General features: G+C 37.4%; 1 protein-coding gene across 3 annotated transcripts in view; it reads left to right on the top strand.

The window, feature by feature from the left end:
• LOC135473841 (stromal interaction molecule 1-like) overlaps positions 1–15,476 on the top strand; it is a 54,844-nt gene that overhangs the window by 31,081 nt on the left and 8,287 nt on the right. For 2 of the 3 annotated variants that reach the window (XM_064753754.1, XM_064753753.1), the window contains exons 7-12: positions 1,685–1,775; positions 3,263–3,349; positions 3,991–4,155; positions 4,504–4,604; positions 9,595–9,757; positions 14,356–14,451. In XM_064753754.1, coding sequence (XP_064609824.1) covers positions 1,685–1,775; positions 3,263–3,349; positions 3,991–4,155; positions 4,504–4,604; positions 9,595–9,658 — 508 coding nt within the window. In that variant the 3' untranslated portion in view covers positions 9,659–9,757; positions 14,356–14,451. The remainder of the gene's footprint in view (positions 1–1,684; positions 1,776–3,262; positions 3,350–3,990; positions 4,156–4,503; positions 4,605–9,594; positions 9,758–14,355; positions 14,452–15,476) is intronic. The other variant, XM_064753755.1, reaches the window with a different exon arrangement.

Raw genomic sequence — 15,476 nt, forward strand, 5'->3', positions numbered from 1 at the left:
ATTCTCTTATCGGGCAAAATGAGTAACTTACATGGAATGATGGACGGAGTTTTGGGTCATATACAGTAAATCCTAATGTAGTACTGAAATACTCTAAATGACCTTACATTTCGCCCCTGACAAACGTGTGCATTTTCCTTGGTCCTGAGAGTTTTGTTGAGTTTAGAAAGGCATTTTGAGGTTTGCTTGCAACATGGGATGCTATTCCAGTGGAAAATTGTAAGTTTCAGCACCAAAAATAATATTTTGTGACATTTATTTGCTTCTAAAAATGCACTTTTGTGGATGAAATTTTTAGGGTCATTTAGGATATTTGTGTGTATTAAGATATCCAAGAATTATACATGAATGTGTTCTCATCAAGTCATTTTCAGTTAGTCTGATAATACAGCTCCACTGCTTAACTATTGTTTATTATCATGAAGTACAAAATGACTGTATTAATTATGCCAGAGTAAATAGGTTTTGTATAGGGAATCATGTGGGAAGTTTACAAATTAGATCCCAATGATGATTTCACCATTATTACCAGTGTATATCTGGTCCTCGATGAATTGATTGCCAGAGATGATTAAACCCTTGTGGCACACCTTCTATCCGAAGGCTTATTACCTGGTCTCTCCCTGTACATCCTCACTAATTTGCTTCAGGCTTATTTGTTTGCTGGCACCCCAGGAGATGGGTCCCCCCCCCCCCCCACATCCATGTACCTATCATACGTGCCTTGCTGAGTCGAGTCTCACAATTGATTTCATACCCGTCTACAGTTGTTGGATGAACATACCCTGTATACATACAGATGTATTACGTGTATGTACACGTGTACATGTAGAATGTGTACATTTGTAGTGTACATGTAGAATGTGTACGTGCACATGTAGAATGTGTACATGTACATGTAGAATGTGTACATGTAGAATGTGTACAATTGGGTAGTTTATACACAAGAAATTCTAGTACATGTAGGTCATGTAAGACAATGGGGAACTGGTAAAACTCCTTCTCGCCTGTGTCAAGACAGCTGTGCGCTTATTTGTTCTTTCCTTTAGTACGTCACAACTATCGGCATTTTATGTGCTCATAAAACATACATCAAGTGCACAGGCATTGCAACATTACAGAAGAAAATGCTGCATTCTACAGTCATTTGGACCATCTGTGTGGCTCGCCCTCTAGTCTCCCATTGTGATGAATTCTGGTGCTGTTGAAAGATACAGTGCGAGATACATGTACATGTACAGTGTGTTCACATGGGGACCCAAATACATGCATACATGTTTGATTGTTACCTCTAGCCCAAATTTGTCTACAAGAATTGTCAAAGCCATCGCAGTCTGTCTGTCCCACTGTCCGTAATAATATCCTTTACAAACACTCTCTTTCAATCCCTTTTGAACATTGGTGCACCAGGTAGACAACCAACTTCTGGCAATTTATACTAACAAACTTTCCTAAGTGTGACCTATAGATGTGCACACCATAAAGCTATGGAAGACAAGTGGCCTCTATTAGCCCTTCTGACAGTGAGAGTAAATTTAGACATACAGTATAAGATATATTATTGGAATGTTGCTGACAAAAGTTAACAGCATGTTCGTTGGATCAGTCAAACAGTATGCACAAATCGTTTATATTGTAATGGAAATCTTCTTGGACAGTTGCAATGTTTTCCTTTGATTTGCAGGCTGGAAAAAGCAGAACAAGAACAGCTATCTGTGAGCCGAGAAAAGAAAAACCTGGAGGAAAAATACAGAGATGAGATAGAGGCAGCTAAAGTAAGTCTCAGATAATGAATTAGGCTCAGGTGAATTAGGCTTTAAGAATTTTAAAACTCTGGTTATCGTGGGAGTACATTCGTCTTTAATTTGATCAATTTTCACTGTGCTGGTAAATTGAAAGAAAGGTAGATACCAACACGTGCCGGCTTCCAATAAATGTCGCATTGATACGTGCTATCACATTGGCTGTGTCTTTCCTGTGGGCCAATGAGTGAGGCTCTAACAAATTGTGAACTGTATACAAGAACGCATTGGCCATTAGACAGCTATGTCATTCATCAAGAATTAATGACTGGCTCCGATAATGGTGAATTTATATGTTTTGCATTAAGTGAGTGAGTGCTTGGGGTTTAACATGGTATGTTTTGCATTGATCTGCTCAAAAGGTGACAGGCCACTTAGCCAGTTCATTAAAAGTACTCATCATTGCGAGAACTAACTTAGTGGCATCTTGTGTCTTCGAGTACTGCTCATGGTAGGTGGTGAAATAATGCTCTTACATAGTTATAATCATCCCCCATTGTTTTAATCTCTGATCCAAATTACTTAGAGTAACGACATCACAGGAAACAGAAAAGGATTAAAGCCACCCTTGATTATACCTGGTGGACGTGCTTGAGTTATTTAAGCCATATAGGAAAATTAAACAGTTTCCGCGAATAATGGGTACCATAGTGCATGTGTTAAGTTCTTAGATAATATACAGGGATAGGATAGAAGCAGCATTAACATTAAGCTTGAGGGTACAAGAACGAACTAATATTACAGTGCTTTGTTTTGATTTGTTTTCCTCACATCAGATCCGTTAGATCAGTGTGGACCCAGTAGGGAGACTGATAATAGGTACAAGCAGATCTTAGATGGTGTTTAGGAGTGGGACATAGAAACAGCAGTATTGAGTCTTTAGACATTGTACAGAAAAGAGGCTTTTGATCAGTATAACAGCAGTAACAGTAAATCTGAGGTTTATCACTATGGTAATAACTGTAACAGTAAGCCTGAGGTTTATCACAGTGACAAAGGTGTAATGGTACATCTGGGGTTTGTCACTGATAAAAGCTGTCACTTACAGTTTTACTGAAACGAAACCGCTGAAGGAACCATACAGCATGCAAATCTCAGTCCCAGCATTCCCAGCATTCCCAGTTAGATGTGTTCTTAGCCTATCCATGATGTTGATCACCAAGCAGAGTGGAAGATCACCAGTTTTATAGGCTTGAGCTTGACCTTACTTGGGATTGAACCCCTGCCTAGACTTACAAGACCCCTGAGCTGTTGACCACAATGTGTGGTGATAAAAGCATGTTTAGGTATTGTAGGTGGAGTTTTGCGACTGCCCGAAGACCTTCTAGATGTGATTAAAGACTATGGTACATTTGTTTGAATGCAGATTTGAGGTAATTAATTCCTGGATACAGATGATGAGATAAATTAATCAGGTGTATTGTAGAAATCTTTAGTTAGAAGGATTGTTGGTATTTCAGGCTGAAGCAGAGCGGTTAAAAAATGCTAGAGAAGGAAGTCTAGAAGAAATGTCGCGGTTAAAGTTGGCGGAAGAAGAACTAAAACAGGTAAATTTTATTTGTGTAAACCTTATGATTTACAATAAAACATTATGATGTTCAAGGTTTGCCTGTTTACATGATTATTTCATTGTTTGCTTATTTTTTTGTTTCTTTGTGAACACAATTTCCAGTAGTGTATGAGTTCTCAACACTATAGAGTGCCTAAAGTACACTTTACATGTATATTGTCTAAATTCTTTGGGATAGAACATTTTGGACTTTATTATCACCAGTGCAGCGGCCGATTCCTCAAAGCTTATTATTCGTCTTTAGAAAGTAAAAAGTTTGTCCCCACATCAATGTTATCTTAAGACAAATATTTCCAAATTTCAACTTCCTGTTCCAAAAACTAAGTTTTGTGATGAGATTTTGTGTGTTTCAAATTTTGACTTCAGTCAGAAATGGCATTGTTGACTTGTTATAGTATCATGTACATCTACTCAGGTGATGATGTGATGACAGATGTTGGGGAATAAAAGAAAAAGATGCAATCAATAATTCCATTTGTTCAGTTAGCTACGTGTACTAGCATTTCTAATAATTACAGCAGCTGAAGCTCATTTATTTTTGATCATTTAATAAAAACCACTGTTTTGTTTTGGTTTGTATATTTGCTGTGAGAATTATTTATACCGAATTGCCTCCAGGTGCGATCAGCCTTAAAACGAGCAGAGAAGGAAATAGAGTCACGAGAGGCAGGAGCCCCGTCGGAACTTCAACCATACTTACAATTAACCCACGAGATAGAACTAATGCATTACCATGCCAAGCGCCATGCAGCAGAACGCCAGCTCATATCAGCCAGAGAGGAGGTAACTCATGTAGGGCCATCATGTTAACACGTAACTCATTGAAATATACCTTAAATTGTTTTTTTATTTTTATTCAGAAATAAGTTTGCTTTGATCGTCAACCTCTATTATTGAGTAATTATTCAATCCCAGGACATGTTCAAGTGTAAATTCAGTGAGATAAACAGGTAAACAACAGTTTTTACACAATCTTAATTTGTGTGCAGATAAAAAGGAATTTGGAAATTTCAAATTTGTTTGGTCCTTGATTGAAACATTGCTATGTGGCATACATACATACATGTATAATAGTTTTGGTTATGGTATATTAAGAAATGTTTAGTGTTGTTTGGTATATTTATCCACCAGTGTGAGCGAATTCGTAAGAAGAGAAACACAGTGATGGGAGCGATGAGAATGGCGCACAGTAACTCCATGGATGAAATTGATCAGAGGATAGCCAATGCGAGGTAAGGATGCAGTTACCATGGCAACCAGGCAGAGATAAGAGAGATGAGTTTCCAGATCCCTGTGATAGTTGTCCAGCTAACTGAAAAATGTTGTTGAAAATAGAAACCTTCAGGTGGCATCACAGTTGGATTTATCATAGATTTATGCACTTGGTATTGATCATCTCTGATGAGGAACCACTTGTCATTATTGGAAACTTGTGGGCGCGGTTTCTACACACCTTCAAGCTTCCCATGCCTGTTTTGATTCTCCTTGACTCCAAACTGCCCACTGTATTTGACCTAAAATTTCTACAGTGGCTTAAGTGACTTATTTTGCCAGTGTTTAAGTGACTCATTTTTGCCTGATTCTGAGAATTCTTAAAGGATTAAGTGTCCAGATTGGTTATTTATTCATAATTAGCTACCCCTGTATATATTGTTAAGTTGAGTGTAAAAAAAAATATTGAAAAAGGTACATGAAGCAGACAGAAGGAAAGAATAGTAAATATTAAATCTGATATATGCACGAAATTTAGGCGTTAAAGCTATAGCTTACCAGCCCACATTGTCATTGAAGTAGCTAAATCTGGATTCTTTTATAATATATGTTTAGTATGTTTGGAAGATAGAGTGATATCCTGCTAGAAAAATATGAGTTTCATTTTCAAAAGATTTTAAAGACAAATACACTTTAGTCAAGGGAAGTTATATATCAGGTAATTTTTTTCACATAATAGGTCACATAAGGGTCATAAAGCTGTGGTGGTGTAGTGGATAGAGTGTCTGCCTGATGAATGCTAGATCTAGAGTTCAATCCAGAATCAAGTCGCATGCAAGATTTTAAAATAGATATTCGTGGTACTACCGTGCTTGGAATTCAGCACAAGAAGAATGGGCAAAGAACTGGACGGCCGGTGTCGACATTCTTTTTTAGAACATTGAATTTTCTCTGGTTCGCTTAGCTATTGTGGAAGGAAAGAGATTTTTTATAGCAATATAACATTCCAGTGTAATTTCTTCTAATGATGTCTGTAGCATCTGGCTTTATCACGTGATAATACTGCAGGAATTCATGTTTGTGAAACTTGCAGCCAACAAGAAAAGTAACAAACTACAATTTCATTCAATTAACTACTGAGAAACAAAAAACACAAACCCAAAAACATAATGGGCCAGGAATAATAATGATGTCTAATTTCCAAGACTGGACTTGTATGCACGGTGCCAATTATGTAAAACTGTTTGTAATGCTAGTAAACCTAATGTCAGTACTTTCCATGACGTGCCAGCAGTTTCTCTTTGCCATGTATTTAGAACAGGTGGTATTTATCTGTGCCCAGTGGTTGAATGATAATTTTGTCTACCTAGCCATTAGCACCTGCTTCCACATGCCAGTATTAACAAGGGTCTTTTCTCACTGTTGTCCAGGATACTGATTTGAAACTGTATGCTGAGGCAATTTATTTATTTGATTGGTGCTTTACACCATACTCAAGAATATTTCCCTCATACAAAGGCGGCCAGCATTATGGTGGGAGGAAACCGGGCAGAGCCCAGAGACAATACATGTACTCTTAATTCTTCAGACTTTTCAACCGCCTCCATGACCTATATTTTGAAACATTCTGAGAGAACTATGGGGTGTAGAGAAATAATTTGCACAGTTCCCTGGAGCTTGTATCTTTAGTGACACAAGCAAATCATTTTAGTGTCATTTTCATAATAAGTGTGTGAATAAATTTCCACTGCAAAAGGTGCTATAGAGGTTGAAAAGATGAAAGATTTGCCGTATGTACAATACAGTTTGTATTACAAAACCTCTGTCTGAGCGTTCATCTGTGTACCATTCCCTATGTGTACATGTACTGCTGGGATATGAATGGCTTGTTTGTTTTGACACCTGTGTAAACACAAACACCCATTCTGATTCCCATGTCAGCAATTAGCACAGGTTTATTAGAGGTGCTTATCACTCGGAAAAGGCAGTACATGTAGTTGATTTGATGCCACATATTCAAAACAACCTGTTGTTGTTGTGTTATATACATGTAGATACATATGTGTATATGTACACACAAATTATATTTGTATAAATGAAGATTTAGGGGAAAAAACTGGTTTTCTTTTCATGAAATTAGCGTAACACCTTTATGTCTATCTACGCAACACCTAAAGTGGTATACACCTATATGCATTAAGACAGTTTTAACTGTCAAGTTTCAAAAAACAATGGTGTGATTTGTTCTATCTTACTTGTAGTCTCCTCCAAACATTAGGTTTTTTTTCCAGGGAATTTTTTTTTTCGCTGTCTAGTAGCTGTATAATGTATCGCATTAATGTGCCCTGTACATATATCTACTTTTAGAATTCCATATTTTTGCTAATGAGTAGAATTTAGTCTATGGTAAAAGAATGCTTGCCAACATTTGAGTTCATCCCATGTCACATGTATAGTGTTATTTAACCATATCATCTACACTTTTCATTTTCGCATGTGTTCTTTGATGCCTATCTGAGTGAGTTTTGGAGGTGTATTCATTGTTCATTGTTCAACTGTTTGTTTGTTTTTCTTTCTTTTTTTTTTTTTCCAAAAACCTGTCCAAATCTTCAACAGGAAGCCATTTGCGCAGATTTTTGTATGTGGAATCATAACTTGACAAATGTATGTTACACGTACAGTTTGTGATACTACTAAATGTTTCAAATTATTCTGTTTTTATGTTTTGTTTTTATAAAGAACTTCGATGTAGACATATGTATACATGTATAAATTGATGGAAAGATCATGTAGTATACCGTACTCGGAAACTGGAGTTACCCTCACCCTTCACCTGGTACTTGAACTAACTAATTTACATAACCTAATGCCATGTTTACTTTACTGAGTGAACATTGATTTATTTCTAATTATCAGTGTTGTGAAGGGACTGGTAGATACTGGTAGGTAGAAGTCCTGAAAGTTTCACTTCCGTATTCTTTCAGAAAATGTGTCAAGTCCTTCTGTCTGTGTGTGTCTGAACCTTATACCTGTACATCATACATGAGATTAACTCTTATCTGCTTTACTCTGGCACTGGATAATGTCAAGCCACTTCACTACACAGGTGGTAACTAGTGGAGTACACCAGTGACCTGTCTAATGTAGGGTCTTCTGTCACTGATGGGGCTGTTGTTCTTACCTTACAGCTCTATATAAAGCCAGCTAGGTTAGAGTCTCAGTCAAAATTACACATGTAGCTGTTGCATTAACTTTGTGAAATACATGGTTCTATTTTTCTAGTACAAACTGTAGTAAAAATCACTGCTAACATGTACATGTACTTCGAAATAAGAACTTTTTTTTAAGGCTATCAGTGAAAATTTTATAAGAAAAAATTCCCTGGGATGGCCAGTTTTTGGTTTTGGTGTAACGTTCAGGAATGTAAACTCCAATGATCTCCTGTTTTTCAAAAGCATATCTACAATTTGTATGTTTCATGATTATTATTCTTTTTAGAGAGTTAGTTTTGGGAAATTCCAGAAAGTGAACAAATTTGGAATATTGTCTTGAAGGAAACAGTTGAAAACAGTTGTCAAATTCAGGATAGATTGCTGGAAAGTACTTTCCAGCCTGCATGGACCTTGCTGTTTTCCCCTCAGATATAAATACAAGTCACAAATCCATTTCAGAACAAGAAAAATTGGCAGTTGTGTAGGATTTCGTCTCTTTTCCATTTGATATGTGAATGAACGATGTTTAAAAATTAAGCCCATGTAAAAAAAGAGGATGTCCAAAACTGTGGTAGACCATCAGACAGAAAGTACAAACCACTAAATAGAGATGCAGCAAAGCAGCTAGGCAACCAATTTATTTCTTTGATTGGTAACTAGCAATCAAAACTGCACATATGTACATGTCTGCCTGTCAAGTACATGTATGCTGAACATTCAGTTAACCTGTGCCATTCATGTTGGTACATCTTAATAGGTGTGCACTTTATATTCTGTTCACTGTTCATCATGATTTGTGCGTTCATCTTGAGAAAGTCTAAATCACCTTACAGGAGAGGGTGATAATGATGTATGTGATGTGAATACAATGATGATCATCATCATGATCATGATCTGTGCGTTCGTGTTCACAGGGTAGTCCATGAGAAAGTCTAAATCACCTTACAGGAGAGGTGATAATGATGTATGTGATGTGAATATAATGATGGTGATCATCATCATGATCTGTGCGTTCGTGTTCACAGGTCAGCCTTGAGAAAGTCTGAATCACCTTACAGGAGAGGTGATGATGATGTATGTGATATGAAGATAAATGATGATGATCATCATCATGATCTGTGCGTTCGTGTTCACAGGTCAGCCCTTGAGAAAGTCTAAATCACCTTACAGGAGAGGTGATGATGATGTATGTGATGTGAATACAATGATGATGATCATCATCATGTTCTGTGCGTTCGTGTTCACAGGTCAGCCCTTGAGAAAGTCTGAATCACCTTACAGGGAGAGGTGATGATGATGTATATGATGTGGAATACCAATGATCATGATCATCATCATGATCTGTGAGTTCAGTGTTCATAGGTCAGCCCTTGAGAAAGTCTAAATCAACTTACAGGAGAGGTGATGATGATGTATGTGATGTGAATACAATGATGATGATCATTATCATGATCTGTGCGTTCGTGTTCACAGGGCAGCCCTTGAGAATGTCTAAATCACCTTACAGGAGAGGTTGATAATGATGTATGTGATGTGAATACAATGATGATGATCATCATCATGATCTGTGCGTTCGTGTTCACAGGGCAGCCCTTGAGAAAGTCTAAATCACCTTACAGGAGAGGTGATGATGATGTATGTGATGTGAATACAATGATGATCATCATCATGATCCGTGCGTTCGTGTTCACAGGTCAGCCCTTGAGAAAGTCTAAATCACCTTACAGGAGAGGTGATAATGATGTATGTGATGTGAATACAATGATAATGATCATGTTCTATTTGTTTGTGTTCACAGGGCAGCCCTTGAGGAAGTTAGAATCACATTACAGGAGCGATTGCACCGCTGGGGCTTCCTATAGAACACCTCTGTGGCTTCTCCATCGTAACAAACCCAGGGCTATCCGCTCTCTGTGGCCTGTTACAGAGAAGTGTCACCCCGTCAGGCACTGTAGCCTATGGTAAGGGCAAGGAGCTTTCACAGAGTTAACTCCCTGTATATTAGTGTGTACAGTATTTTGTGTTTTCATTGGAAACGATTTTCATGTTTCTCTGTGTGTAGAAGTCATCATGTAAACTGCCCTCATGTGAAGTTATTGTTGCTTTATGTCGTAATTATCATCCACTCATCACCACAACGTGTGTGCCAGGGGCAAATGTCACACAGCAAGTTTTGATCTACGAAGTTGGCATTTGAAATTTAAATGCTGAATATTCTTAGACCATTGGAGTTGAAACTGAGAAACATGTTAATAACTAGTTTTGCTTTAGGACAAATATACAAGAAGTTTGTATCAGTGAGATGCTATGAACTGCAAATTAGTCTAAATTTGTTTTGTGGAATTTGTCCCAACTCATAAAATAGCTTGATTGTAAGCTTTAAAGAGGCTTTACCAGAGATTCTTTGCAAAAAATCAATCAGCGCAAATCCAGTGAAATTTTGGCTATTATTTTAGAATACCCCAAATAATTACCTTTTGCCAACGTCAGCCTCGTCTGCGCATGTCTTATTATTCCAAAGTGCTTAAAATGTTCAGATTGGGTCAAATTGTAACTTTTTTCAAATTTAGAATCATTTTAACAGTATAAATAGTGCAGGGTACAAGTCTGACATTTACCGAAAGGCAATACTATGTGCTGATCTTGGTAAGTACAGAAAAATTATATACAGGCAATATTAATTTTTTGCCAAAAATCTCTGGTATACCCCTCTAAACCTTCCCTAGTCATATTGAGAAGAATAGGATCATGTACATCATTCTAGTTGATTATTTCTCTGTTGTGTTGATTATAATTTTTGGCAACTTGTTGAAAAAAACATATCACGTTTGTTACGTATAAAAGACCTTTTTAGTATGTTTTAGTCATTTTTAGTCATCAGATTAATGGGATGCAGAATGGACACTGATTGGCTGATAGTGGAGAGAGGGTTTCTGGAGTTAAATCTTGCAGCCTTGGTCATCCTTGAATAAATCTACCATACTAAAGAGTTCAGTTTAGGATAGGCGTAGCCTTGACTTGCCTATCTATCACATCAACCAATCAGAATCATGTATCGCTTTAAGAAATATGGTATACATTGTATATAGATGTGCATAATGTCCACAATTGAGCATGAGTCCCTGTCTGACATTTGCCACCAGTGATAAGTGTAGTTTACATAGATTATCTGTTGTTCTGTACTTGTCTTATCAACAACTCAATCACACCTGACCATTCTCACCTCAGTGGGTAGGTGTGCTTCAGAACCATTTATGGAATATAATGTCTGTATCATTGTCATGTCATCTCAGTGTTGGCCTCATTTAATAACAAATATCACACATGCCCTGGTACTCCGAAGGGCATGGTGGATAGGTGTCAATTTGCATTACCATATTTCACCTGAAGAGTGTATGTAAAAATCCACTTTCAGAAGCAGATAAGGGCCTTATTATTATACTTTTGATGCCAAACTGTAAGTTTTTATTGCTATGTGTAAGAAAATTAATTAGACTTTACAAGAAACTCTTAAGAAAGCAGAAATATAGCCCTAAACTTTAGGTGATGTAAGGTAACTCAGAAACAGGGCAGAGATACTTAAGGTTCAAGTGGTCGGTTTTAGGGTCAGAATTATCAAATTTGGATGTTACACAATTCAAACCCCCTATGCTAGAGGTGACGTGATCTAGATTACTGTAAACAAGGAGTGGTTGTTTTTTTGTGGTTATATGCAGTATTCAGTGTTGAAATGCAAGTTTGTGCAGGAGTTAATAACATGTAAAGCATACATGTATACTGTTTTGTATTCTGACATGAGCATGCATCAAGAAACTGTTGGGTTTTACTTTATGTTTTAAAAGTAACATTAGCTTTGTGCTCACTGTATGAACAAATTTGTCAACATAAACACAGTTCTCCTGACTTGTTTATGCATTAGACTGGATTTGATTCTGATGGACAGTAAAAGTGATGCAATAATTGGTAAAATTTAGCATAACTCCAAATGTTTTTAAGCTATTTTCCGTCTGTGTGATGTTTAGATCACAGCCCTTTGTCTGTCAGTCTTGTGTACATGGAGGTCATGGACAAGAGCATTTCACATTTATGTATTTCTTGTATATAACAAAGAAGAGTCTTTGTTTTACTAAATGGCAACAACATGTATGTTTGGTTTTACCTGTATTATAGCTGTATTTGTTAATAGATTGTGTTTGGATTCAAGGCGTGATGTTGTCTTGGTTCAAACAGTCTTTAATGCCTTTGATTTCTGACTTATGTTACAAGACTGAGAGTATGAAAAAATCACTGACACTTTCACATGGATGTTATACCCGTGCAACTTCTGATTTTACAAAATTTGTGTTTAGCAGACAAGTTGTTATAAATCTTTCTGACACAGATTTTCTTACTCTCTTTCACTTGGTATGGTTCAGTTAATGTAATTCTTCAACCTTTTTGCATGTTTGCAAGCTGTTTAAGCATATCCTGAGGGCATTAGTCTGTGTAGACTGATAAAATTATACTTTTTGTGAAGCCCTGAAATTTGCCAATTCAACCAATATAGTTTTGTCTTCAAAATCAATGCAAAAGGTTAAATTATACTAAATTATACTGAAAGTTGCTCTTTTGTATGCGAAAAATGTTGAGGAATTAGGCAGATAAGTGCCAGTTTTGTTTGTTTTGCTACTGCACACTATATACCTGCTGATACCGGTACACTGCCAAAAGATGTGTCTGTCACTGGAAATCACTTATGTATGTTAATCCTTTTGTGTAGGTTCATATACCATAATTAGGGTATCTGGGAGAGTACAAAAAAAAACAAAAAAACTTTTTGTTATTGAAGTTGGAACTCTTACTCTTACTTTTGAAAGTGTTCACCATATATTGTACTTCAATGTACACAGTCTTGACTCAGTAAGTTTCATCAAAGCTCACTTCAGCACAACTTGTACACACTGGACAGGACAGCTTTGACTCACTTGTCACATATTGGTATTCCTGTGCACAGTCTTGACTCAGTATGCACAGAAAGTGTGTTCCGTCAAAGCTTACTTCAGCACAACTTGTACACAGTGGACAGGACAGCTTTGACTCACTTGTCAAACATTGGTATTCCCTGTGAACATCCTGGACTCAGTATGCCACAGAAGTGTGTTCCGTCAAAGCTCACTTCACCACAACTTGTACACACTGGACAGGACAGCTTTGACTCACTTGTCACACATTGGTAATTCCTGTGCACAGTCTTGACTCAGTATGCACAGAAGTGTGTTCCGTCAAAGCTCACTTCACCACAACTTGCACACACTGGACAGGACAGGTTTGACTCACTTGTCACACATTGGTATTCCTGTGCACAGCCTGGGACTCAGTATGCACAGAAGTGTGTTCCGTCAAAGCTCACTTCAGCACAACTTGCACACACTGGACAGGACAGGTTTGACTCACTTGTCACACATTGGTATTCTTGTGCACAGTCTTGACTCAGTATGCACAGAAGTGTGTTCCGTCAAAGCTTACTTCAACACAACTTGTACACAATAGACAGGACAGCTTTGACTCACTTGTCACACATTGGAATTCCTGTACACAGCCTGGACTCAGTATGCACAGAAGTGTATTCCTTCGAAGCTTACTTCAACACACAACTTGTACACACTGGACAGGACAGCTTTGACTCACTTGTCACATATTGGTTTTCCTGTGCAAGTCTTGACTCAGTATGCACAGAAGTGTGTTCCGTCAAAGCTTACTTCAAACGCAACTTGTACACACTGGACAGGATAGCTTTGACTCACTTGTCACACATTGGTATTCCTGTGCACAGCCTGGACTCAGTATGCACAGAAGTGTGTTCCGTCAAAGCTCACTTCACCACAACTTGTACACACTGTACAGGACAGCTTTGACTCACTTGTCACACATTGTATTCCTGGACTCAGTATGCACAGAAGTGTGTTCCGTCAAAGCTTACTTTAACACAACTTGTACACACTGTACAGGACAGCTTTGATTCACTTGTCACACATTGGTATTCCTGCACTTAGTATGCACAGAAGTGTGTTCCGTCAAAGCTTACTCACCATAACTTATACACACTGGACAGGACAGCTTTGACTCACTTGTCACACATTGGAATTCCTGTACACAGCCTGGACTCAGTATGCACAGAAGTGTGCTCCACCATAAATCACTTCAACAAAAAATTAAAACATTGAACAGGACTGCTTTAGCTCACTTATCCAACCTTGGGACTTCGCTCCTGGTGCACAGAAGGGTGCACTAAAATGGCTCACTTCGGTAAAAATGCATAGATTATTGTGACCTGCAAATAATTCATTTCATGTTTGTTAAATGTTCATTTCACTTTATCACACTCATGGTAGCACGCCTTATTTTATGTATAAGCTGTATACACATAAGTATTTGGTCATGATAATTATGATTAATAAATGATAATTAATGCAGATAGACTTTGCTACTTCTCCCCTCCCCTCACATCAAAGTCAGGTCAGCCAGCCTACTGTTGGTCAAACCTGTGTTAACTCTTCCGCCATGCCTGTGTTACCTTTAGGAGCTGCGCGGGTCGCTCTGCCTGTCCCCTTGCTGGGTCCAGTTAATCTAGATGATGCTGATGAGGATCTGCCCCCATCTTACACCAGCGCTACAGGTACATTGTCAAACTAGCCCTGGGGTGATGGTCACACAGATTCACTGTCAGAATCTCTGTGAATATGAATCTGATCAAACTCTGCTCATGGCCATTATTGTCAACAGTAATGTAGAGACTAACTGATGGAAAGGTCAGTCCGAGAAAAGAAATTTTGTTCATGTTCAAATACATGGGACCAGATGTCATTAAAAGTTCTTAACAGATTAAGGGCCACATTATTAAAAGGATGACACAGACTTGAAGACCTTTATGTTAAGGTTTTATATTGCTTTTTACATTCCTTTTATACAGGAGATACTGAAATAAGCCAAGCAAATTTCATTTATCATCATAGAAAATCAGTTTTTAAACCTTATTTTCTGGATTTGAGGTTAGGGAAAATTCAATAGTTTATTTTGAGGACATTATGTCACTGTTGACCAAATGGCCTGTAGAGCAGTCTTTGGATTGTGTGTTTTCTGTGTAGCAGGCTTGGTTTGCTTTTGTCCAGTTTTGGAAATGGTATAGTCTCTTGGGTTCTTTTATATTTTGGCACTGGTGTTGTTTTTCCTACACTTGTTTTAGATGCACACATTCACACTGACACTTCTGTTTCTTGGGTGTTTTTCTGTTGAATGTTAATTAAGTCTTTAATATAAACTTTTAATAAAATTTTGACAAGACTCTTTTGATTTAAATTTCTTTTGAAAGATCTGGATATGAATTCACTCCATTACACTTTTTTTCTGAAAACGAAATCAGTGACGATAATAAAAAATGTTACAGGATATTCTGCGCGTATATATTTTTATTGGGTCAAAGTTTGAAATCAAGTAAATGAATACTTTTCTATTAAATCCATGTAACCGTTTTCTCTACTATTCTTGCTTTGATTAGAAATTCAGAGGTGACAAGTGGTCTCTGCTTGCAACTAAATATGTAAACATAACTGCATGAAAATAATTGGAGGAATTACCGTAGATAAAAGAGTAAGGAAACATTACACATGCTGCGAAAATTTTGACATTCCTGAGAAAACTGCA

The sequence above is a fragment of the Liolophura sinensis genome, chromosome 8 (assembly GCF_032854445.1).
Source record: "Liolophura sinensis isolate JHLJ2023 chromosome 8, CUHK_Ljap_v2, whole genome shotgun sequence".
Taxonomy (NCBI): domain Eukaryota; kingdom Metazoa; phylum Mollusca; class Polyplacophora; order Chitonida; family Chitonidae; genus Liolophura; species Liolophura sinensis.